Source organism: Stigmatopora argus, chromosome 21 (assembly GCF_051989625.1).
Source record: "Stigmatopora argus isolate UIUO_Sarg chromosome 21, RoL_Sarg_1.0, whole genome shotgun sequence".
Taxonomy (NCBI): domain Eukaryota; kingdom Metazoa; phylum Chordata; class Actinopteri; order Syngnathiformes; family Syngnathidae; genus Stigmatopora; species Stigmatopora argus.
The window spans coordinates 1,228,929-1,254,904 of record NC_135407.1 but is presented as its reverse complement, the minus strand read 5'-3'; the positions used below and the strand labels follow the sequence as shown (position 1 = coordinate 1,254,904).

The following is a 25,976-nucleotide window of genomic DNA, read 5'->3' as shown; positions in this document are numbered from 1 at the left end:
AATCATTTCGCTTTGATGATGATACAGTATGATTTCCTTCAAATTAGATACAGCATACACGTAATTCATCTAGATACTGTGACTGGAAAAATTTGATAGATTTAGTCCAAGTACAATTCACTAAAATTAAATTGTGATTGATATATGATAAATTATATACCAGTGACGATACAAATTGAATTGAATTACGAAGTGATTCAATTAAGAGGAAAGCAAGGATTGCCACTCTCAAGATTATGATGCACTCCAAATCACATCAGTCAATTTTAATATATAACAATGATGCAATGTCGTGAAACCGCAATCAAAACGCATTGTGATACATCATGATTCTCTCCGCTATAAATACGACGATTTACTCAAATTAACATGCCAAATATAAAACACGAAGATGAATACGATTTGATACGACTTACAAATAAATTGACCCAAAATATGATTGAAATTATAATACCATATATGAATTGTTTCATTCCTAGATGCGATGCGGTTCGTGAAAATTAACTCATTCACTGCCACCGAACGTAATGAATTTATTTGAACTATAATTCCGCAAAATGAAAAGTTATTGTCCTTCACCCCCAATGCACGCATACACTAAAAGTTAATGCCGTAGCAGCAAAGAGCAGCTCCACAAAAGTGGTGCTTGTTGCTAAAAACGATGTTCAAGAGATTGTTGATCTGAGCTGTGAAGTATCCCACCTGCGAGAAGCTAGTGGGAGTCAGCGCACCATCCACGCTAACATCCATGCCACTATTTCGTGCACACATCTCCATTTACTTCTCCGCGACACTGGGCTCATCGTAGCATAATGCTAACACAAGCTCTGTTTTTGCAAGTTGAAAGTTTTAAAATACAATGGTGTCTCGACATACGAGCAATTTGAGATACGAGTAAAATTTCGGGCAAATATTTATCTTGAGATACGAGACAAATTTTGATATACGAGCATACAGCTCGAGAAGCTGCTCATAAGAACATCATGGGCAATGTCTTTCTGGTCGCAACTCCCTCGTGTAATGTCTCCCCTCCGCGAAATGCGTCTGATTTCAGTACTATTAAACCACTAGTTTTTGGTTATTTTGTTAATAGATGGCGAATTTGAACAAATAAATGTTTTTCCAATCCAATATCCTGTTTTTTGTGTTTTTTCAGAGGGTTTGAACAAATTAATTTGTTTTTAGTTCATTTGAGTTACGAGTAAATCGACATATGAGCTCAGTCCCGGAACGAATTAAGCTCGTATCTCGAGGTATCACCGTAGTTAATTTTTCTCCCATTGGCATTGCAATTTTTCTATTGTGAAATTTTGGGGAAATACAGTTGGACAAAACAAGACTTGAGCGAATATAAGGAAAAAGAAGAGCAATATATTTGGGTGCAAATGAATGACAAACAGTACTAATGACTAATATTATGACTCCTTATTTTTTACTCTTAAACTGTCTCATTGTTTTTATGATGTGTTGCCTTTAGTTTAAATGGTTAAGCAAGTCTTAATATGCTCCGAACAGAAAATTGCTCATGCCAAATACTTACACCGTGTAACAATAGTTCCATAGAAAATAAACAGAACACGCGCAACATTTTAATTTAACTTTAAAACTAGCCAAAAACCCAAATGGGTTTTTGAGAGCAGTCTACATGATGTCAGTTATTCGAGATAAATAGTTCGATATAAGGACATCCCTCAACAAAATAAGTCTGCGTAACTTGGGGCCAGGCGTTTCGATACGTCAGCTATTCGGAACGCAACGGTGTGAAAAATGGCGTTCCGGGCCGCCATATTTCATGTATTCGCGTGTAGGATGCGGCAGCTGATGAAATATCTGAGCGCTTTGTCGGCGGTTTGTTTCAAAGAATGAGCAATGGAAAGGCTGATGTGTCATTAATCAGTCTACTGTCACCTTCTTGGGGATTCACTGAGTGTGGGTTTTTTTCCTCCTGTTTGGTTGCACCCTTTTGGCTTCCTATCAGGGGATTTGGATAACATTGACTAGGGATACTGCATCCAATCACTGTCGATGCGCTATAATTACGATTCAATATGGAATGTTTCAGATGAATCAAAATGTGTTATGCTCCAATTACAGATATGATTAAATCAAATTAAGAGGTACATTTACTGGCACTTTTATTTTCCATGACCACGTTTCGAGAAAAGATTACCCCAACAAAAGCTAGTATGTATAAAAACTTAGAGTGAGTCACTTTTAAGTCAAGATTCCACTTGACAGTAGAATTCCTTGTACACACACACACACATATACATATATACACATATATACATATATACATATATATATATATACACATATACACACATATGCACATATATACACATATATATATATACACATATATACACATATATACACATATATACACATATGTATACACATATATATACACATATATACACACATATACACACATATATACATATACATACATATACACATATATATTTATATATATACATACATATATATATATATATTTATATATACATATATATATACATATATATACATATACATATATATGTATATATATATACATACACATATATACACAAATATTATATATATATATACACACATGTATATATATATATATACAAATATATATACACACAAATATATATATATATACACACACATAAACCTAAATTGAAACATTTAACTTTGTGCGTGGTAGATAACGTTAAATCTTCACATTTTCAAACATTTTTTTAAACAAAGGGGTTTATACATAGGGTCTATACCTGCCCTAACTCTTGGTACAACTCTTCCAACTCTGGAAGTCGACAGCACACCTAGAACACCATTTTCATGGCTGCCAGTGTATATACAGACAAGTACAGTCACATGCCTTAAAATGGAAGATATAGAATATATTTCTCTTTTATTAACTTGATTTTTTGTTTGGTTTTTTAAAAAAAAGTACAATGTCCTCCCAAGGAAAAAGAAACTGAAGGGCACATATGAGGAAGATGTTAGGGAGGGAGGGACGCCTGCGTTAACGATTCAGGTAAAGTGGTGACAAAGCGGCAGCAAACATTTGTTCTGTACCATTAAACTATGCTATTGTGCCCGTGTGGCGGTGCGGGAAAGTCGCGCTGAAGGACATCCTGCTGAAGATAATCTTGAAAGGTTGTGTGTGTGTGTGTGTGTGTGTGTGTGTGTGTGTGTGTGTGTGTGTGTGTGTGTGTGTGTGTGTGTGGGTGGTGGGGGGCTTGTATTCCATGCTATGCTGCTACAGTACCATGCTACATTTGTTCTGGTCAGAGGAGGTTATCAGTGCCGCCTCTTATTCCACAACGCAAATTAAATCAAGAGCACGTTCAATCAAAGAGGCCGCTGACTTCAAAAGAGCTACACAGCGGTGGTGGGAGGATTCCATTCTGATTACGAGAAGAAAAGAAAAAAGGGAGAAAGAAAGCGGCCCGCATCTTACATAATGCCTCTTACAGTGAACACTTCCGACGTGCCTCCGGGTCAAATACAACGGGATTGAACCGAAACACATTCTCACTGTATTGTTGAGACCACTCGGCCATTGTGATGCGCCAGAACTGCACAGATAGCATGGGAGGATAGACCTAAAAAAGAGAAGGGAGGGAAAAGAAGAACAAAAGGAATGGGAAAAGCTGGAGGTGAACGACAAAACCAACTGAAGAAATAATGATAAGGAAAAGGGCAAAAAAAAAAAAAAATGGAAAGAAGTTTTTTTTTTAAGGAAAGAAAAGGAGGCAGGGAGAAAAGAGGGATGGCAGAAAGATGAAAGGAAAAAAAGATGGAGAGAAGAAACAAATAAATATGCTAAGCAGAAGAAAAAAAAACATACCTCAGGAGAAAAAAGGAAGGAAGGAAAAAAGGAAAGTTGGAGGCGTATAAAAGGAAGGATCTGGGTAGAAAACGGAATAAGGAAAGAAAAAATAAGGAAGAACTAAAGGAAGAAAGAGAAAACTCGGCCTCATCTGTATGCATTGGGGGACGGGCGTCGCTCACACTATTGTGTTATCAAGTTTTTTTTTCAGGACAAATTTATATCCTCAAAAATGGCATGCTTAGTTTTTGTGAATTATTTAAAATTGCAAAGTGCGATGTAAATACAATGTAAAATTCCATATTAGACAATAGTCATGTTACTTTTGAAAACATAAATGCATAGAGAGTGATTCCAATGGATTTCTGAATCCTCAGTCAGATATTTTATTTATTTTGAAGATTTTAGAATCTCTAAAAAGTCATTATTTTGTAAACGTAAGAAAACTACCTGACATGATATATTAATGTAAATGCAGCACAATGCCTTAACACATTTTTTTTTTCAATTTCTATGCTGATTTTTCTATTTAAATCCATATTGGCAAATCCAGTGCTCTTAAGATCTCTCACACTTATATTTTATGCAGAGCCTTGGAGGTTTTTTTAGGTTGTCGTTATGCCAGTTTTGAATAATTTAGAGTTAGCACGTTGCCAAGAAAGGAGGATTAACTTAGGATACCATAGCATACATATAATGGAAGTAAATTTACTCATAACTAAAATCAGATTTTAAGCCACCCTCAATGACAGGAGAAATTGTCTGTGTTTTTTGTCAATAATGCAAATATGTGAGCCTGTACCAGCCGGAAGGAAAGACCCGCCGGTGCAGTGTGTTTGTTTTTCTTTGAATTTATTTATTTAAACTAGATAGACGCCGAACACAGCAGTAACATCCAAAAATATTTTCTTATTCAAAACCACCCTTTTGCACTCCCCCTAACAAATGAAAGACATGAAAGATAGATGAGGATGCAAGGCGCTTCATTCATATTTGATGGGCGGCCTTTGGATGCATTACCCAAAGCATCACAACAAGCTTCACATAATGGTCGCCACAAACAGGTGGCACTCGCCTTCAAATACTGCGTGTGAAGCCAATAAAATGTAAAGAAAGAAAGCGTACAAATGCACTAAGCAAGTGATGAAAACACAGTTCAAATTGAACTACAGCTACACTAATACAAGAAATAAGCACATCCAAAGACTGTCTTTGCCCTCTACTGGCTAACTAGGAAACTACAGGAAACAATAAGTTCGCAAAATGTTTATACGCAATGTGACACCAACATACCTGTCAACCTCTGCCGATAACTGCCCTTATAAATGATTATTGATTCCCCTTACAAACCCCCCAAAAACCTTACAAACACCGTACGACGAGTCGTACGGTGTTTGTAAGGTTTTTTCGGGGTTTGTAAGGGGAATCAATAATCATTTATAAGGGCAGTTATCGGCAGAGGTTGACAGGTATGCACCGATAAAAATAAAATTGGCTTAAACGATCGGTATGTATATCTCTATGATAGATCTTATCCATGATTAAGAGACAAAAAAAACATTGTAGTCCTTATCAAGAAGAACAACCAGGAACAGAGTGAAATCTAGAGCCCTCCCTACGGGCAGTCTAAAATGGACTTTTTATTTTTTGTTTTTTTGGGTGGGGGAGCATATGGACTAAAATGATGCATGAAGGGGGAAAAAAAATCCAGTTTTTTTGAAAATGTGTCCAATTAAGTCCCTGAAACCTGGCAAAATAAAAAAAAAACTGGGCCCTTTTCTCTGTAACTCATTTTGCAAAACCTGGACTTCAAAATTTGCATGTAAATTTTGCAAAAGTGAACAAGCACGTACGTGCACGCCTCGGGGGGACTCAACATGAACCAGCATGACGTCAAAGGTTAACCTGGTGTTGTCAAAGAAACGCAAACAAGCAAATGATGGAATATCACAACTCCCTACTCTTGAGAAATAATGAGCTTGAAGCGATGGCATAGGTTGTGTGTGTGCGTGTGTGTGGTTGTTGTGTTGTGTTGTGTGTGTGTGGTCTCCATTCTTCACCCTCCCGCTAGCCATTAGATCAGTTGTTGTGGCTGTATCGATCTCACACACGCACACACACTCTCTCTTCATTAGGAGTCTCGGGGGTCATGCAGTCCACCTGTCACTCTCTCGGCCTCTACTTCATGGATTTTGTGTCTTTCCTCAAACCTACGCGAGTGCTTTCTGGTGTCTCAAAAAAAAAGGGAGCAGGACAATTGTACCTGCTCTTGATTGGGAGTGTGACTTTAGGCAGGTAGGATGCAGAGAATGGTTACATGTGCTTTTTTTCTATATAAATGGAAGGAAAAATAAACCAGAAAAACAAATGTGTTCATGTATTTTTTTTTTAAATGATGTAAAACATTGCACGAATATTAAATAACATATATTTTTTATTTATTTACGCTTTTCAATGAGATTATATTAACTTCAATGAAATGTATATAAATGAGCTTTGCATTCTTAACATGTATTACTTTTAATAATTTTAGTTTTGGGGGGGTATTTTCATTTTTTTCTTTTTTAACAAAATTAAATGTGTGCCACAATGTTACACTGTAGTTTTTATTTTATATTTGAACTTTTTGTTTTGGTATACATTATTGACCAGTTTTCAGGGTTTCAAATTTTATGCATATTAACTGAAATTATTTATACATACCCCCGCACAAATATTCATACAGTTAACTGTCAGTATTTCACACCAATTCGCCCGAAAATAGTGCGCTTTTGGCGGCCACGAGAGAAACGCGACGCCCCTGGAGGTTCCTGTATTTCATCCAAACATGTCCAAAAATTACCCCAACGGGACGCGTCAAGCAACCAGGCAAATGTACATTGTCCCACCTTCCCAACGTTGGCCATTTTGGCCATTAAAACACAAAATTAAGTTGAAAAAAGATCAAGTGATCAGTACTCACCCATCCTCTTGACACTCCCAGCTGGTGGCCTTGATAGAGCGCGGTGTCTTGTTTGCAAAACTACGGCGGGGAAGGGACATAATTATTTTCTTAGTCATTGTACAAGCTAATTATTAAGAGTCGGGCATTTAAAAATGTAACAGCATAAATCATGTTAGGGATTTACTGTTCTATATTACCACGATTGGCTGGCCGACAATTAAGGGTGTCCTATAGTTGACTGGGATAGGCTTCAGCCGTGTGCGGTCGATTGGTCGCTGGTCGATTGATCGCCGGTCTTTTGGTCACCGGTCTTTTGGTCGCCCACACCGCGACAACAGGCGACCAAAAGATTGGTGACCAAAAGACCGGCGACCAAAAGACCGGCGACCAAACAAGGTAAAACAACACGGTCTACGCATCAATAAAAGCCAACAATGGCCTTGAGCACTTTCACTGAGCCGACGTGTGATTGTATAAGAAGAGTTTGTATGTACATGCGTTGTCCCTTTAAGAAGCTACGTTAGTCCGTCAGGGTCTTAACAAGTTCTCCAACAAAAAACAATACAAGTCTGGGAAATTTGGAGCTTTTCTTTAGCCTAATAATTAATAGGGCATTAAGTATGACTAAATAATAATTCGCAGTTTGTATTTAGGGAATTTGAGCAGCGATTTAAATGGTAATTATCAATTACCTTCCGGGCGACCAAAAGACCGGCGACCAATCGACCGTGTACCGGCTTCAGCACCCCCCACAGATAAGTACGGAAAATAAATGTTATATATTAATTAAACATTTCTATCTCAACAGTCTTAATGCTTTAAGGCAAAATAAACTTGACGAGTTGAAGTGAAATTCAAATGTCCTCATATTGCATTTTCCGGTCAAATGAGATTTTGCTTCAATATTTGACCCACAATTTCCTATCTACATACACGAGGCTGCAAGTGATTGATTGACAAGCCACTTGCAGGTCCCACCAGTGAGCGAAAAAGAAACTTCACCCCCACGGTGGTCCGAGGGTGGCCTGTATAGTGAGTGCCATCAATTAGCATGTCATCTGGCCTCCTGCATCTTGCCCGGATATTTCCGGTGCTCTGCCACGCTGGGCCCAGTCAATGGCAAAAGGTCAGTGACTCGGCTCAGTGGCGCCCCCCACCACCACAGTCACACCCTCTTCACACTCCCCGGCCGATTGCGCCACGTGATTTGTTGTATTTTTACCAAGCGGGAAGAGAAGACAACTTCATATGGCCTATGTGATAATTCTGCAATTACATTAGGGTAACAAGGGAGAAAGGGAGGAGGGATGGATGGAAGAAATTGAGAAGCGTAAGGGGGCAGGGTTCAAGCAACAGTAGAGGGGGGGGAAGAACTAAAGAATAAAAAGGCAATTACATAGCACACCCTAAAATTGATTTTTTGGTTTCGATTAGATTAAACTTTGAGTCTAGTACTAACTTTTGAAGTATAAAAAAAGATTGTTCTTGTATCTATACATACAGTGGTGCCTCGACATACGAGCAATTTGAGATACGAGTAAAATTTTGAGCAAATATTTATCTTGAGATACGAGACACATTTTGATATAAGAGCAGACAGCGGACATGAGGCTGCTCAAAAGAACATCATGGCCACTGTCTTTCTGGTCGCAACTCCCTCGTGTAATGTCTCTATGAGCACTGGGCGGAGCGGTGCATTTTTTTCCTGTTTTTTTTCCGTAAGTCAGTGCGAATGGCGGAGCTTGCTCGATAATACGAGAGGAGTATACTACTTCTCGTTGGCAAGTGGTTGTGCGTTATCCTATTGTGAGGACATTTGTGTGCATCATTTTCAGAATATTTTGAAGGGAATACAAAAGCAAACAACCCTCGATAGGTTGCATCTGAAAGTCAGGGTGGAGGCGGGGCAAATAGAGCCAACCCGGGAGAAGAAAGGTATCATAATTTAAAACAAAAATTAGAAATAAATTTAGTGTAAGGTTAGATTAAATTTATTTTTGAGTGTCTGCATCGTAATCCAAGTTCATTTAAATTTGTTTGTCATGTTACGAGCGCGTTGCCTGTTATATGTATCGTATTTAATTACAACTGTTATATTTTACAATGCTGGTCGTGTAAATTCAGCTAAAATATGAAGTATGACATAACAAACTTTTAGTTCATTGACTCAAGTGTGTGCGGAAAATCACATTTCCATTGCGAGGCTATTTGTTTTATTTTGTCACTCTGACTGAGCACATTATCGTTACATCGGCAAAGATGTATGCGGAACTTCTGCTTCTTATAAGCACGCATGCTGCCGACGAGAAGAAAAAAACGGATCACTAGAGCGTGGCTGTTAATTTTCTGGCTGCAGAATCTTTAAAAAATGATTATATATTCAGGAATAGTCCAGATTTTTCGGTAATTGGAAGTCCTTGTGTGTATGGAGCGCTGGGAAGAGGAGGGAGGGCACTACGGAGTGATGAGGCGTTTAATTCACACACTCAGACAAGCATTTGACCCGCATCGCTGCACCAAGACGAGGGAGGGAAAAGACCCTCGAGAGAGAGAGGACGGAATTCAATTTAATCACACCCTGCCAAATCCTGAAGTCAAAGTATTTAGCGCGGGGAATCAGGGCCATGTCGAGGTGAGAGACCGTGTTTTAGACACCTGGGAGAAGGTTGGAGAAAAACGGGTAGCAAAGATCTAGAAAAAGGCACTGGAAAATTGTCTTAAAATATGGAAACAGAATGGAATGGAATAGCGACTAAGGGCAAAGTTTTTGGGAATAATGCAAAAGCTTTCTCATCATTTAAGATTACAAACCCAAGCGTGACTAAAGTACCGAACTGATTTTGTCATGATCTCTACCAAATAAACTGGAACTTTATAAAGTTTATTTTGTGTAGCTGCTCAGTCAAACTAGTTTGTTAGCATCATTGGATCAGTTGTTAATGTGCGTCTAATTTTAACAACATTAAACACATTTTAGTTCTATTAAACCACTAGTTGTTTGTTACTTTGTTAATAGATGGCGAATTAGAACAAATTAAAATGTTTTTCCAATCCAATATCCTGTTTTTGGTATTTTTTCAGAGGGTTGGAACAAATTAATTTGTCTTTAGTTCATTTCTATGGGAAACGTTTGTTTGAGTTACGAGAAAATCGACATACGAGCTCAGTCCCGGAACGCATTAAGCTCGTATCTCGAGGTGCCACTGTAGTTTGTCAATTCAAAAACAGCTTATTTTAAAAATAGTTCTGGTCACTAATAATGGCAGCCAATAAGATAATACATGTGGGGAACATGGTAGGATATATGATTGGGAATGAACCATGTAAGTGGAATAGTGGTTAAAAGGAAACTTTAACCAGAAACCACAATCAGGGAAAAACTAAGTATAGATAGAATCATAAAAATATAATCATAGAAAGTAAATGGAACGCAACCGGAAACCATTACCACACAAGAACGAAATACTCAAGTATCATGAAAAGATTAGGGATATTACCAAAACCATTACAGAGAAAACAGTGGAGGAATAAGGAAAAACAGAGTTGGAATAGTACATAAAAGAAAAACCATCACCAGTTGAAAACCATGAAGAAAGAAGGCATCACCAAGTATTTGGGCATATTTGGGGTAATGTGGGAAAACTGCAAAAACATTGGGTAGTACCTTGGAAATGGAACACCTAAAAATAATACATCAAGAACCCCCACGAGCATTTTGAGTGATATTAAACAAAGGAAATATTATAAAACTGTCATAACAAGCTCGACAGACTAGGAAAGGACAGCTTTACAACTTCATAGGATATTTTACAAAATCGTAAATAACCTCATGTTGAGTTCAGTAGCAGCATGGTTTATAACTATTTATAATGTCCCTTTTGAAAGCCTCTCGTTAATTTATTAGCCAAGACGCTAACGTGATTTCCTCAGATTCTTGCTTTTGTTTTTCATTTTGAAGGTGACCCAAAACTGTCTACACCTTGAATTAATTGGAAATATTTTCCAGGGACCGCCAAGCTATAGTATTTGGACCCTGGTTTGAAAACCATTCACCTAAACTCATTAGAAGTGTTTACACCGTCTGAGTAAAAGAGAGTTTCCGAAGGCAAAGCGTGAATTCCTTTGAGGGTGAGTCAAAGGAGGCCATTTAAAAAGGCATTCAAGGTGAGTTGAAGTGAAATGAATGGGATGGCAGTCGCGGAAGCATTCGATCTTTCTTCAAAGACCACAAACTGTATAGGAGGGGGATCATTAAGCATAACTGACAATGCTTATTTTGGCTTCCCAATTCCGTAAACCAATGTGTTTCCTCCTCGGACATGTACACAGAGATGGTGAAACTGGTAAATGTCAATAGTATTTCTCCACCATGGCATCCAACTTAAACGTGATGACACGAAGCGCAAAGTAATGCCAAGGAATCTGCCACTCGCATGTTTCCAACCATGCCGTCTTGTGCTCCCTCCTGAAAGTGAAAGTGTGTCATCTAAATGTATGCAGCCACAGCTCCAGAGCTGTTCTGGGTATTGGGGATTACATCAACTAAAGCGACATGCAGAGGAGAAATGGCCTAGTCGCTGTGTGTGTGTGTGTGTGTGTGTCGCCCTGACAACTGAAGCCTGAGCATTTCCAAAGACTGAACCCATGGGGAGGCTTGTTTTGCATTATCATTAAAGACACATATGTGCTATGGGAGACAAACGCGGCATGTTCTGCCACCCCACATCAAAAGCAAGGCCTTTTTGCAGCACGCACAGATAGATCCCGTAGCTACGCTGACAGAAACCCTATACCCCGCCACCCCCTCTTCTGCATTACGTTTCACATGGATGCGCCCAAAAGATTAAAGAAGAGGGCCGCCAAGGAGATGGATGAATGGCGGGTTCCTCGTTGGTCCAGGAAGCAGTCGAGCGGCATCTCCGGTGGAATTGAAGGGGGAACAAGATTCTTCGAATGTTCGTAAGTAGGGGAGGGTCTGTATTCGTAGGGCGTTAGTGAAATGGAGACCTATGTCGTTCTGGTTGGGGAAACATTAATGAATAAGGAAATCCAGGAGAAGCATCTTTTATGCAGTCGGAAACCAGGTCACAAAATGGCGGCAATGTAGTACTTCAAAAAATATATAAGCGGCTCATGGAAGAGCAACACCATGCTTCAAGAATGTACACGAGGGTTCTAACTTTTTGCGTCAGCCTCACAGCTCTGAGGTCCTGGGTTCAAATCCAGGTCGGTCCATCCGTGCGGAGTTTGCATGTTCTCCCCGGGCCTGCGTGGGTTTCCTCCGGGTACTCCGGATTCCTCCCACATTCCAAAAACATGCATGGTAGGCTCATTTTGATCTGTAGGGAGTGACCTGGAATCAACTTGTGCATTGTCTTTTGTCCATTTGGAATATCAATTTTGATGAACGGGATGGAAATCATAGCATTTTTAATTGCTGTATTAATTATTAATGTTTGTTCACCTCTTGTTTGTATTAATTGACACCCAAAAATAGAAGCAAAAGTCACAAATGGGTTCATATTCATTTTTATTGCACCAAGACTAGGTACAAATGACATTTTCTATTTTTTCACAACAAAAATAGCTTTTTTTCCCAGTATAAGCACATAAGGCCACCACGGTTCATTTCCCTGACATTCCAGCAGTTGTATAACAATTGTAAATTGTTAATTTAAAAACAAAAAAAGTTAAGGGGGAGGTGTACAAGATGTAAAAATAAATTATATATGTGTCCTTCCCTTTTAATCTTATAGGAAGTTCCTTACTTACCATTTAAGTCATTTGAGAAAATAAACAGCAAACATACTCAAGTCCTCGCGTGCTTTTGGCTGTGCTTCACTACTAAAAACATTTCTATCACCGTTAATCTAACGGAGGACGTAACATTCATAATCAATTGCAAAGTATAGAAGTGCGGCGTATTCGCTAATCCAAGACACGTGAAGGTGAACGCCAATGAGGTCATCCAACTTTCTTCCATTAGCCACCTGCATTAGCTCCTTCCGTTAAAAAGCATGATGCCCTTTTACAAGTCTTGCACTTGATGCATCATAAAGATAAAACCTCTGGTGGTGGAGCCCAAAGTGAATAATTTTTGGGAGAAGCAAGGAGTGTAAAAACAACAAAAAAATAGAGATGAGGCAGTCCATCTGCTGTCTTGGCTCTCCGGAGACAACACCGGCCTCATTTCATGACGGGACCGGCGGCACAGCCTCGGGGCACCCAGTCGCAAGTTTGACCGTGGCTTCAAAATGCGCCACATGCTACATTTTTGTTGTCAAAAATATGACGCCGTAGCTCGCGGCAAATTTGTTGTGTATATCTTGAAACAAATTGTTCTTTTGCCATTTTTGTTTTGCTGTTTTTTTATAGTTTGAGGTATCACAAAAGCAAAAAATAGATACAGCAAAGTCACTTTCATTTTTACCAAGGTTCACGTATTCACTTTTAGGGGGGGGAAAACTGTTTTAAAAAGAAACCAACCCATTTTGATATAGATTAAAAACTGCAAAAGGCAAAAACAATCTTTTCGGTTTTTGGAGTGACTACTCCTTTGTCGACAAGATTTGTTCTTGAAAAATAGTCAGTGCTTTAAAACTAGTAGTAATATGAAAAACTCAAATTGTTGTGAATAATAGCTTCCTTGAATTCTGATGACAAATCTGGTTTGATAATATGAAAAAAATAACTACACCTAACTGTAGTTTTAGACTCCGCTCATAAACTGCCATTGATTGTGATAGACATCCAATTTGAAATGGGAGGAATAGCAGTAAATTCACTGCCAAACCAAGTTCAAATGGATTGGAGGTCTACTATTGATAAAACAATTTCAATTCAAAGTGGGACGATGAAAGAAACGACATAATTGGATACCTATCATCATCAATGGCACTGGAAGAGCTAGCTGTATTGGTTAAATCAGAAGTTTAATGCGGAAAAAAAATAAGTAGAAAAGACAATGATTTTTGTAACAGATAAAAAGGACAAAAAAAGAAAAAGAAAAACAAACGCGAACGAAATAGAGAAACAGTGAGAAAATAATGAAAAAAAAACAGAAGCTAAACAGAAGAAAAACTGCCATGTGAAGATTGAACAAAAAGGCACGGGTAAATAGAGAGATAATTACAAAAATAAAAGAGAAAACAAGAAAGAAAAATAATGAAAAGGGCTTAAAAGAAAAAAGTATTTTAAAAACAGACCAAAAATCAGGAAGCGATAAAAGATTTTCTAAAAATGGCCTTCATTTGAACCCTTGTAGCTGCACTTTCCAAAAAAGTACAGAAACCCATATAAAGAAAAAAATAAGTGTTTTGCTTTCAGTGTCGTAATTCCCACTTGTAGGCATCCCTGGTTATTCATTTTCTAAAAAGCTTGAGGGAGGAGCAAGGTTGCCCTCTCCAGGACAAACAGCACAACATTCTTCATTCGAAAATGGATTAAAATCCATAAGCCTGCTTGTTACACAGAGCGCTCAAAATAAATAGATTCCCTTAAGTACTTGAAAGGTCATTACTAACCTGCTGTGGTCCATCAAATCCAAAATAGTTACTAATTAAAACGTACAACAACAAAAAAACAAGGGATGCCCCAAAAAATAGCAATGGTACTACCGTTAGAGGCTCTCCTGAAAGGACCAAATTTGGAGCGTGGTGGAAGAACAGGGCTGCAGAGACGGCGCCGGCATGCCATTGTCTGTCTGAGAAAGTGCTTCGACGCACTTCTGGCTAGCCACGTGTAGTAGGCTGCCATCCTGCAAAAAAGGGCAACAACAAAATGTCTTCACAACTTGCAGTTTAGATTTGAAATGAATGATTTCCAAATTATATTTCCTAACTAAAATGTGAGCTATAACTGACATTTTTTTGCAATATCCTCATATTTACTTGCTTGTGGCCCTTATCTCTTAATTTGCTTGACAGGTATAGACCTGAAATCTATTTCAACTGAGAAGCCTGGCTTTGAGTGATCACGTTTCACTGCCATTGACGGCTGTTGGGTTCATTCTGGGATGTTACTATATGTTCATTAAAAAGCTACAAATTAATTTGTGCTTTATATTGGGACCAAGTAAGCACGAGGAAACTTTCCCCCACAGCTGCTTTCGAGGCCAGTTAATTGTTTTCAGGACTATTGACTGAACAGGACACCTTGTTTCAGGCCGAGATTGTTGATCTGAGTTGGCAATGAAGATCTACAAGGGACTCTTAAATTGCTTTGACTTGGATTCCGGCAGATAGCGATAATCGCATTATTGTTTAAAAATACGGTCGCTCCGTTTACCTTATAAAGAAATTATATGCTTATTCGTGCAAATTCTTACGCAGTTGTTTTGGTTTCCGATCCGCTCGGGTCACATTGTATGCTTACTTGTGCAAAATCTTACTCGTGTTTTTAAATAATAATAATAAGACATAGGCCCTGTCATCATCATCAAAAACAAAAGCCTACTTGTCATCACACCCAGAAACTGCGTATGACGAAATTGGTTGTGCTTCTCCATAAGGTGTGTTTACTCTATAAGGTGCGTTTACTCTGCAAAAGACCTAAATAAGTGATAGTTACGGACTTGTAATTTGGCATTCTGCTGTTATTTGTCTGTTTTTGGTTTCGATCTAATATGAGATTGTTGTGGCAGTTGTTTTTTGACCTTAATGGTGTTATTCGTTTAGCTTATGCAATTGTTTGAATCAGATTACATTAAATGTTTTGAGTATGGCGCGACTAAATGGACAGAAGATGCCGTTTCTTCAGAATCCTCTTGAACGAAGGCGAGTTGGGAGTGATTTTCCTTGCAAGTTGTAGCCAGTGTATGTTAAAGATGTCTCCCTGTTTGATTAAAGTGTATTAATAATAAATCTATCAACGGCAGATCACGTCCAATCCAATTTAATTCCTAAATGGATTGGATGTCTATTGCAGCCAATGAATGAATAAAGAAAAAAAAATACAGTTTAAAAACCCAGTCTTTTTTTTACCCGATTCAGATCCTCGCAAAATGACATGATCGGATCAGGTATAGCTCTATCTGTTATATAAATCCTGGCATTTTAACAAGTGTGTGGATTCAAAACCAGTGTATACATGTGAAATTGGAATGTCCTGAATTACCTCTCGGAGGAGAAACTTTTGGTGCACGAGTACGGGCTCCCCATGTTTGCTGCACTCCTGGACTGTCAAGTAGGTGCTAATGTTGTCTCCTTCTATGCAGGCGGTGGAGCCCTTCAGGTTGTAATGGATCTCACCTGCTGATGAATACTCATAGAACTGTGAGAGTCAGGGGAAAAATACAAATTTGGATAAGTGGCCACAGTAGTAGACTGTGAAAGAACACATTTTACCATCTGTATTGGATTTTTTTGGTATTGCGACTGTATGGAGATGAAAGTGATTCTATCAAGAGTACAAGTTTATTATTTGGAGGTAGATCAAAACAAACTTGCACCCTTGTTTTTGTCAACAAGAATTGGTAGGGGTCAAAATGGGGGGGGGAAAAGAAAAAGAAAAGTAGGTGAACAAAAAAAAAGGATGAAAAAAATTATCCAGAAGAGAACAAGGACAAAATAAATAAGAGACTAAATGAAAATAATTTATTGAAAAGAAAGAAAAATGTGTCAAAAGGATAAAAACAAATGAATGAAAAAATCAAAACAAGTTTTTTTAAAATTAATATTGGAAAAAAAAATGGATTAAAAAAATATAAAGCCAAAATAAAACCATAAGAATATGAAAAGGAGAAGATGGTTCATGTGAAAGGAGCAGAAGAAAGAGCATGAGATGGAGGGGAAAAAGGGGAAAAATTGAATTTAGACAGAGAGAGGTGGGAGGCCAAGCACTAAAATAGGGATTAAAAAGAAAAGTAAAAGCAGAATAAAAATATCCGAAGTAAAATAAAAAAAAAAAGTGCAACCAAAGGAGGAAGCACAAATAACCTGGTTGTGCCCCAAGCCGTGACATTGGTATAGAGTGACTCTTCTGCCAAGCTCGTTACTCTCGCTGTGAGGGTTGTAGTCAAAACAAAAGCCAGGCTTTCCTTCACTTCTCAGCTAAAAAAACAAAACAAAAAATGACCAAATTTAACAGTACGGTACGCAAGGCTTCACCATCTGAAAAGTGACATACGCGCCATTTCTCACCATCCCAAAAAAGCCAGGCCGGTCTTCTGGGACGTGTAGCTCGGGGTAAATGTTATCCAAGTACCACTTGAAGCTTTTGCATCCGAGCTTCTCCCTCAGCTGCAGGCGCTCTGACACATCGCCAAAGTATTCCTGAAAGCAAGGGGCTGCTTTTTGAAAAGGCATTGCTTTTGTGCCAGTGTGGCCATCATTTGGAGGATCTCTGACAATATTAATAGAACATTTTTTTTAAATCACTACATTTTTTCCTCATCTTGCCACGTTTCACCAATTCAAATTTAACATAATGGCATGTCAAAGAAAGACGGGCAGCCTCGCAACTGGCAAGTTTTACCAGATAGGCCGCGCCTCGCTGTCGTGGAATTAATTTTTGCCGTCATGTGATGTCGGTTGCCAGAGCGTGCTTCAAAATCCAGCAGTTCTGAACGCAGCATAAATCGGCAAATTTTCAGTCTTGCCGAGTGAAACCAATTCTTTTTACAGTACAGACGCTCCCCTACTTACGAACGAGTTAGGTTCCGAGCGATTGTTCATAAGATGAATTTGTTTGTAAGTTGATTCAGTGCTATATTTTGCATTATAATTTATGTTTAAGACCTATACAAGTATATTGAAGGTTTATATAAGTGCATTTGTATGTTTAAGGCTTGTATAAGTGACACGCATTGGTTTGTACTAAAAAAAACATTTAATAAAATGGAGAGAATATGTACAGTACTGTATAGAGAGAGAGAGATTTATGTATTAGAAACTGGCCGAAAGAAGCAATCTAACGACGATTGCACAGTTTTCTTCTTTTTTTTCATCATAAATGATGTGGTAGCACTGTATGGCATCATTCAATTGATTTGCAAACTTTGTGCAACGTTCAATATTTGGATCCAGCTGCTCGATCTTTATGTTTATAAAAGGAACTGACGGTCGAACGATTCAAGTTGTATTCACGTGCAACGCTCACCACTTTCTGACGCGCATCAAGCTTCGTTATTATTACCACTTGTTTCAAATGAAAGGGCTTGCCTCTTCCTTGCACCTCCCTCAATAGAAGCCTTTCGCTTTTCACCAACCATATTGAATAATGGATGCACGAGATATTTAATGATAAAATGAAAAAGGTTCTTTGTGCACTGGAGATACGTTCACGCACTTCCGCACTGCAACAAACTGGGCAGAGGAAGGTAGATGCTGGGTGAGCTGAGCTCTCACAGCGCCAGGCGTTGTCGGTATTAGCGGCGGAAAGAAGCACTACTCGGAAAAAGGCGCGCAATACAAAATCGAACTTACGAACATTTTTCGACATAAACGCAATTTGCAGACATGTTCGTATGTACCGTTGTTCGTAACTCGAATGTTCGTAAGTAGGGGAGCGTCTGTATAGGAACAGTCCAGTAGCACTGACCACAGAAAGCCAATTATTTACATTACTTGGCACAAAGCGTGCAATGGGTCACCCGATCCTTGTCGAGCAAGCTTAATTACCCTGCAGACACCCGATAGGTGACACCTGCAGGGACGCAGAGCGGGAACTTCACAAACATCTCGCTTTTCCCCGCTTACGTATGCCGAGCGTCACTTTTCACAGCCTTACCCAACAGCTGACTCACCCTTCGGGCATGTGGGTTTCGATGGTAGTAGATCTCCTTGTGCTCGTCTAGCCACACTTCGGCAGCGCGCACGCTGTTGGCCAAGGCCTTGTCGCGCCGATATGGCGCTTTCCTGGGGAATACGTGGCCCACGTGCGAGCACGGGTGGACCTCTAGGCTGCCGCCGCACTGCCAAATCTAAAAGGAGAAGAAATTGCCTTGAATGGAGGGCAATTATTTCCGTCACCAAGCTTGTAACTCAAAACAGGTCTTTCCAGAATTGGACAGGTTACAACGTACCCATTAAATTTGAAATAATCTACATCCAAAATACAAACTACTATGCAGTTTCAGGGCAAAATCTGTCCTGACACCAAATCTAGTCTAGCCGTTCCACCAATTGATATTTACTTCAAAAGCACTTGGGCAGATTGTAAACTCCCAAAAAGTTTGCATTTCAATAAAGTTCAACTTTTCCTAAGCCATCAACCTGAACCTCACTTCTTACCCGGAAGGAGAATTCCAGATTCTCTCCTCCCCAGACCTCCATGCCCGTGTCATACGTTCCCAAGTAGGCGAAGTAGCTCTTTAGGATGGCAAACAAACCACCAGCCATAGTGGGAGACCTTAAAGGGGGAGGGGGGGGAAAAAAAAAACTTTTCAGTATACAGTAAATCCTCGAATATCACAGTTAATGTAGACCAGACATGGCCGCGATAATCGAAAACTCACAAAGTAGGGCCACCCCTATTAAAAAGAATTATATATACATATACATACACACATACATACATACATACATATATACACATATATATGGTTTTTTTGCCTCAATGCTGAGCCCTAGTAGCAAGAGTGACTCCCACTTACGATTGTCAGCGTGGACTTTTGCATTTTAATGAACTTTAAATTAATTCATTATTATTATTATTATTTAAGTTCCTACAAATGTGAAAATCCACGCTGAAACGCGTAAGCGGAAGCCACTCTTGCTACTAGGACTCAGCACTGAAGTAAAAAATAATAATAATTAATTAATAGCAGGAAAAAGAGAAAAAAACGCAAAGTAGTGAATTTGCGATCATCGAGGGACTACTGTAGTTGCAATCACCCTTCTGTCGGCAGTCTTACGTTCCAGCACCGCCACAGAATAAGTGAATTTCGTAATATAGACATCCCTTTTTTAAACCCTTATGAAATACTTCAGGTTGCGATTCCACTGATAACTTACATGCATTTCGAGCTCGCTTTTCCGCAGTGTCAACTTTCGTAAGATCTCAACGTGAAGCCTTCAGCCGCACATCTTACTGCATTTCCAAAATCATACCTGACAACATCGATTGGTGAACGCCGTTGTTTCATCTCGCGATCCGGGATGTAATGCCACGTGAAGACCATCCCCCAGTTGAAGCCACCGACTTGAGGGTCGCCAGGGTGACCGAGATATTTGAAGGTGTTCCAATCAATGGAATCGATGATGGGACATACCACGGCCGTCGGCTCCTCCTTTATCCTGAGTTGGGTGACAAAACACAAGTTGACAAGAGTCTTTCTTCCAACCTCACGTGGCATCTTTTCCGTAGACACTTTAATCATTCGAATTCCGTTCATCATTTACATAATTTCCATAGAGATGCCCTAAAAAGTGTGACGTCATGAGGAAAAAGGTTTCTGCTAACCTCTGAAGAAGAGGTTCCAGCCACCCTTCGTGGCACTCGCAGTGGCAATCAAGGAAAGTCAGCACGTCGCCCGTGGCAAAGGACCCCCCCAAGAGGCGGGCTCGCACCAGGCCTTCCCGCTTTGTGGCCCGAATCAATCGCACCTTTCGCAAATTGGACAGGTAGTTCTCCAAAGGTTCCTTTAAGTGATCTTCAGAAATAAAAGAGAAGAAACTAAATTATTTAAGTGAATGAATGGAGAAAAAGCATAAGTGTTACACTAAATTTGAAGTCATTCTTGGACCTAAAAAACTAAAAACATCCCCCTACAAACACTATACTACAGTAATCCCTCAATTGTTGCCTCTTCACTTATCGCGAATTCACTACTTCAATATTTTTCCGCTATTAACTATTTAAAGAATTTTTTTTTCGATTATCGCGGCCATGTCTGGTCTACATTAACCGCGATATTCGAGGAATAACTGTACTGTCATATCTCTCTGCATATCATTAAGGTATGATCTAGACCAAGGGTGTCAAACTCGGGTTGGTTCGCGGGCCGCATTAACGTCAACTCGATTTCATGTGGGCCAGACCATTTTAGATATAATATTTAGATATTTTTTTATAAATGGGTTAAAAGAATTGGATTAAAAGCCCTGAATATTCAGCTTTTTATAGATCTAAAACCATGTTTATTTTAGCTTTTTTTATATTTTTATATTTTACAAAATGATTTTTGAACTAAAAACACAGGAAAAAATGTATTAAAAAATGACAATGATTGATTTAAAAGGGGGAAAAAATCTAAAAAATTTAATATACATCTATACTCTTCATTTTAATTTGATCCTAAAACAGAAAGTCGGCACTCATGATTTACTTTCCCGGGCCACACAAAATGATGCGGCGGGCCAGATTTGGCCCCCGGGCCACCACTTTGACACATGTGATCTAGACAGTTAAAATTCTTACCACTGGGTTTCTTCTACTGATAGACGCATACCTGATGTATCAAAAGTATCAATATTCTGATTTGAGAATCAACTTTAAAGCATTACAAAATAAGCGTCAATAGTATTTTCATATGTTCAGTAATGTTACACGCAGAACTTGTGCATTTCATCGTTTTGAAAATAGCATAAATGCATGGACACACCCACGATGGCATCATGGGGAAGATGGCTAGTCCTGAGCAACTTGTTTTAAAAAAATGTCAGTAAATGCAAAGCAGTTTTTTATAGCTCTTTCAGAAAAGGGCGAGGCTATAGTTTAGTGTCATTACAGAATTCAACAGCAAAATATGGGCTGTTAGCTAAATTTGGGTCAAACTGTTCTGGTTAAACAAAAAGAAGAACACCTGTAATCACATTTCAGTAATACAGACGCTCCCCTACTTACGAACGAGTTAGGTTCCGAGCGATTGTTAATAAGTTGAATTTGTTTGCAAGTTGATTCAGTGCTATATTTTGTATTATAATTTATGTTTAAGGCCTATAGAAGTATATTGAAGGTTTATATAAGTGCATTTGTATGTTTAAGGCTTGTATAAGTAACACTTACGCAACTTACGCACTGCAACGAACTGGGCAGAGGAAGGTGGATGCTGGGTGAGCTGAGCGCTCACAGCGCCAGGCGTCGGTATTAGCGGCGGAAAGAAGCACTACGCGCAATACAAAATCGAACTTACGAACATTTTTCGACATAAACGCAATTTGCAGACGTGTTCGTATGTACCGTTGTTCGTAAGTCGAATGTTCGTAAGTAGGGTCTGTCCCTTGACCATCGAGTGCCCCGACATACAAACAATTTGAGATACGAGTAAAATTTCGAGCAAATATTTATCTTGAGATACAAGACAAATTTTGAGATGCGAGCATACAGCGGACACGAGAGGCTGCTCATAAGAACATCATGGGCACCGTCCTTCTGGTCGCAACTCCCTCGTGTAATGTCTCTCTCTCGGAGTTATATGAATATAGCTTGCCCGCAACTAATTCAATAAAAGATTTTTATTTTGGTGGTGGAATTTTCAACAGCTCACGCATCGAAGGGAATTTTGTCATGCTAAAACGCGATATTGAACTTTCCTGTGCCAAAGTGGTAGCATTACACTTATGAAGCTTTATCGTGAGTCTTCGCCATTTTACCTCTGTCACTGTAGTCGTCGACAAGGATCAGCTCTTTGAGCAGAATGTCTGGCGTCGTCTCCAAGACACTGTGGACCGTTCTGAGCAACGTGGACCAGGCCTCGTTGTAGAAAGCGATCACCACTGATGTGGTCGGCAGGGACAGGTAATCATAGTGCACATCTCTGCAGCTGCAATAGTGAAAGAAGTTGGATTTAACACAAACGTTATCTCTTTGATATCACAACTTTGACAGAGCAAATGGACAAGATCCTTGGGGTGTAAATCACCTAGTTTGTGACGTTATGATACATCTTTGGACCCCAATACAATATGTGCCGATATGAAAAAGTGTGCGGTTGTCCATTTCCTTGTGCCCTGCGATTGGCTAGCCACCAATTCAGGCCGTTCCCCACTTGGGGCCCATAGTTAGCTGGGATAGGCTCCAGCACTCCCTTTGTGAGAATAAGCACTTGAGAACATGAACAAATATTAATAAATAACTATAAATTGAGACGTATCATCCACATATTTTTACATCACATTTTGGGTCACATAGGCCACGCTTATAGAGTTAAAGAACAAGAGAAAAGGTCATTTTAATCTTAGTTTGATTCACAAAATGGATTTTTTTTTGTTTGAATGAAGATGTACTGTATTCATGAGAAAAAAGATCAGTCTTCACAAAATTAATGAATCATAATGAATGAACATTTTCAGCACTAAATCGAATAAAAACGTTTGCCAGAAATATGAACGGATAGGCTCGACTTAGCTTCGATGGCGATAGAAAAGAAGGAGGAAAGAAAGGAGGATGGATATTGTGTACAGTTAAAAATGATTTTTGGTGAGTAAAATATGGCTATATTTCTAAATAATATTTCAATTGTATGAGGTTATTATTGATGACTTTTTATGTGTCGCAGCTGTAGCTGCAGTAGAGGTTTTATAGCCATAAAATCGTTTTTGAGGGTTGGATTGATTCCGATAGCTGAAGGCGTCACTAGGAAATTCACGGACCGCCACTGATTGGACGTCTATCGCAATCTATGGAAGACAATGAGTTCAAGCATTTTAGTTTACTCACAGTGGGTTCCACCTCTCGGGCAGACGTCGATGCAGGGAGATCACATCACTGACGTAGATATTAATTTGATGCTTGGAGAGGCTTTCCTCTTCTTTCAGCTTCTCTTCAGCGCTCAACTTCAACTCCACCGCTTTACCCAACTCGCCGGGGGCGTCCACTACCAGCGGGGGTTTCTCGTACACCGGTCTCTTTAAATCCACTTCATTCTCCTCGCGCAACTCGACGCTGGCGTCGTCCGAGTCGAGTTCCCCCGAGAAGTCGCCCAAGTAGACGAAAAGAAACGCCAAGGAGGCGGCCCCGATGAGGAAAAGTTTGAGTCGCTTCCGCCGACAAAAGGCCATTTTGTCACTGCTTCTTCCTGATCGCCGTCAACCGCAGACGGCATTCTATTCCCTGCCCTGATTGTGAGAGCGGATCTTCCTCTAGTGGACTTTAACCACCTTTTTTACTGGCCCTCCGCCATAACACTAATTGTGGCTAACTAATCACAGCTTGAACTCCTCCTCTTCCTCCTTCTCACGCTCCTTCCCCCATCTATACATGAGTCCATTCCACCGAGACAAATATAAATGGATTAACCGATGGGGATTAATTATTTACGAGGATTAGCAACCTATATTAGTGTCTTTACCGCACGATTAAACGAGTCGTTTTAGGCCACTTCCGAAAGCAAACACGCCGAGTTTCTTCACATTTTACGGCTATAGTACTTGCAAATAGGCAAACTGTCCTTACCCGAAAGTCGGATCGTTTGGAGAACAAATCAGAACTTCGAGATACTTTTGTTTGATTTAGTCATAAATGCTCATTTTAGCGACACATCCGTCGTTGTTTCAAAATAAAACAGTTGTTCCTTCTGGAGCAATGGTGCTGGTCTGTTTCCATATCTCCACCCTCTACCACACCTGAATCTCATTAAATTAACCATTGATTCAGTTGTGTTGGTGGAGGTAGACATGGAAAACAGATTGCATAGTATCAGTGGCAGTCCATGCATTTTCTCGAATCAATCCAACCCTCAAAAACTGTTTTATGGCTATACAACCTCTACTGCAGCTACAGCTGCGACACATAAAAAATAATCAATAAATCAATGGACAAAAATGGGGTAAAATCCACTTCCTAACAGCATTTAATGATTAAATACAAATACTGGAGCTTTTCAGACATTAAAACCAGGCCAGTGCAACCAGGGGGAAAAGCAATGAAAGGAAGCTAACAGACAATTTGGAATTATTTAATAAGTATTGATGGACAAAATATAATATATGATTCAGATATTTCTTAGGCCAGCAGAAATGCACAGAAAGCATTCATAATCATTATAGTATAACAATATTAGTATATATATATATATATATATATATATATATATATATATATATATATATATATATATATATATATATATATATATATTTATATATATATATATATATATTATATGTATATATATATTTATATATATATAAAAGGGGGAAAAGCAATGAAAGGAAGCTAACAGACAATTTGGAATTATTTAATAAGTATTGATGGACAAAATATAATATATGATTCATATGTATTTCTTAGGCCAGCAGAGAAGGCCTTGAAGGCCCTGACGGCCCACCACTGCATAGTTTGTGTGTGTATGTGTATATATATATATATATATATATATATATATATATATATATATATATATATATATATATATATATATATATATACTAATAATGTTATACTATAATGATTATGAATGCTTTCTGTGCATTACCTACACGTGCATCGAAGTTCACCATTAACTTGTAATTTTCTGTGAAATTAGAATATCTATTGAACCCAATTTTATCTTATAAATTCATGTACTACATGTCCGATTCAAAGAATTTAATTCATTCATGATCCGTACTGCTTTTCCTCACAAGGCTCGCCGGGGGTGCTGGAGCCTATCCCAGGCCAGCTAGTAATCACAGAACACAAGCAGACTGACAGCCATTCACACTCACTCATACTTGGGGGCCATTTAGTGTCCAACCAGCCTACCATGCATGTTTTTGGGATGTGGGAGGAAACCAGAGTACCCAGAGAAAACCCATAGAAGGCCAGGGAGAACATGCAAACTACACCGCGGAAGGTCCAAACCTGGCATTTGAACACATGCTAACCACCTGCACACTGGGCAGCCCTAGATTGATTTCAGTGTATATTAAAAAAAATAAAATGTCAGCCTTTAATACAGCTATTTAAAAATAATAATAAAGTAATACGTACCAACAATTTAATCCAATCTGATTTGCTGGAAATTAAGGTGCCATTTGTCATTTTACCACCAAGCCCATGATCTCATTTAGAGTGTTTACCTGGAAAATAAAATCTCTCATCTCATTATCTGAACCACTTAATCCTCACTAGGGTCATGGGGGTGCCGGAGCCTATCCCAGCTGGCAGGGGACACCCTGAATTGGTGGCCAGCCAATCACACTCACTCACACTCATACCTAGGGGCAATTTTGAGTGACCAATCAGCCTACCATGCATGTCTTTGGAATGCGGGAGGAAACCAGAGTACCCATAGAAAACCCACACCGGCCTGGGGAGAACATGCAAACTCCACAAAGG

The 25,976-nt window shown here is 39.1% G+C and overlaps 1 protein-coding gene across 2 annotated transcripts in view; it reads right to left on the bottom strand.

The window, feature by feature from the left end:
- Positions 1–24,250, bottom strand: part of galnt12 (UDP-N-acetyl-alpha-D-galactosamine:polypeptide N-acetylgalactosaminyltransferase 12) — a 51,245-nt gene extending 26,995 nt beyond the window's left edge. Inside the window, exons 1-11 of one of the 2 annotated variants that reach the window (XR_013297718.1) lie at positions 23,376–24,234; positions 22,310–22,479; positions 20,178–20,367; positions 19,826–20,011; positions 19,007–19,124; positions 18,520–18,696; positions 16,916–17,047; positions 16,712–16,825; positions 15,891–16,046; positions 14,393–14,532; positions 6,795–6,854 (exon numbers count right to left, since the gene is read on the bottom strand). Coding sequence is in view for 1 of the 2 variants with exons in the window: in XM_077590078.1 (XP_077446204.1) it covers positions 14,395–14,532; positions 15,891–16,046; positions 16,712–16,825; positions 16,916–17,047; positions 18,520–18,696; positions 19,007–19,124; positions 19,826–20,011; positions 20,178–20,367; positions 22,310–22,479; positions 23,376–23,716 (1,722 nt within the window). In the remaining variant the exon portion in view is untranslated. Of the gene's footprint in view, positions 1–6,794; positions 6,855–12,289; positions 14,533–15,890; positions 16,047–16,711; positions 16,826–16,915; positions 17,048–18,519; positions 18,697–19,006; positions 19,125–19,825; positions 20,012–20,177; positions 20,368–22,309; positions 22,480–23,375 lie in introns of those variants that run through there. The other variant, XM_077590078.1, reaches the window with a different exon arrangement.
- Between the last annotated feature and the right edge of the window lie 1,726 nt (positions 24,251–25,976).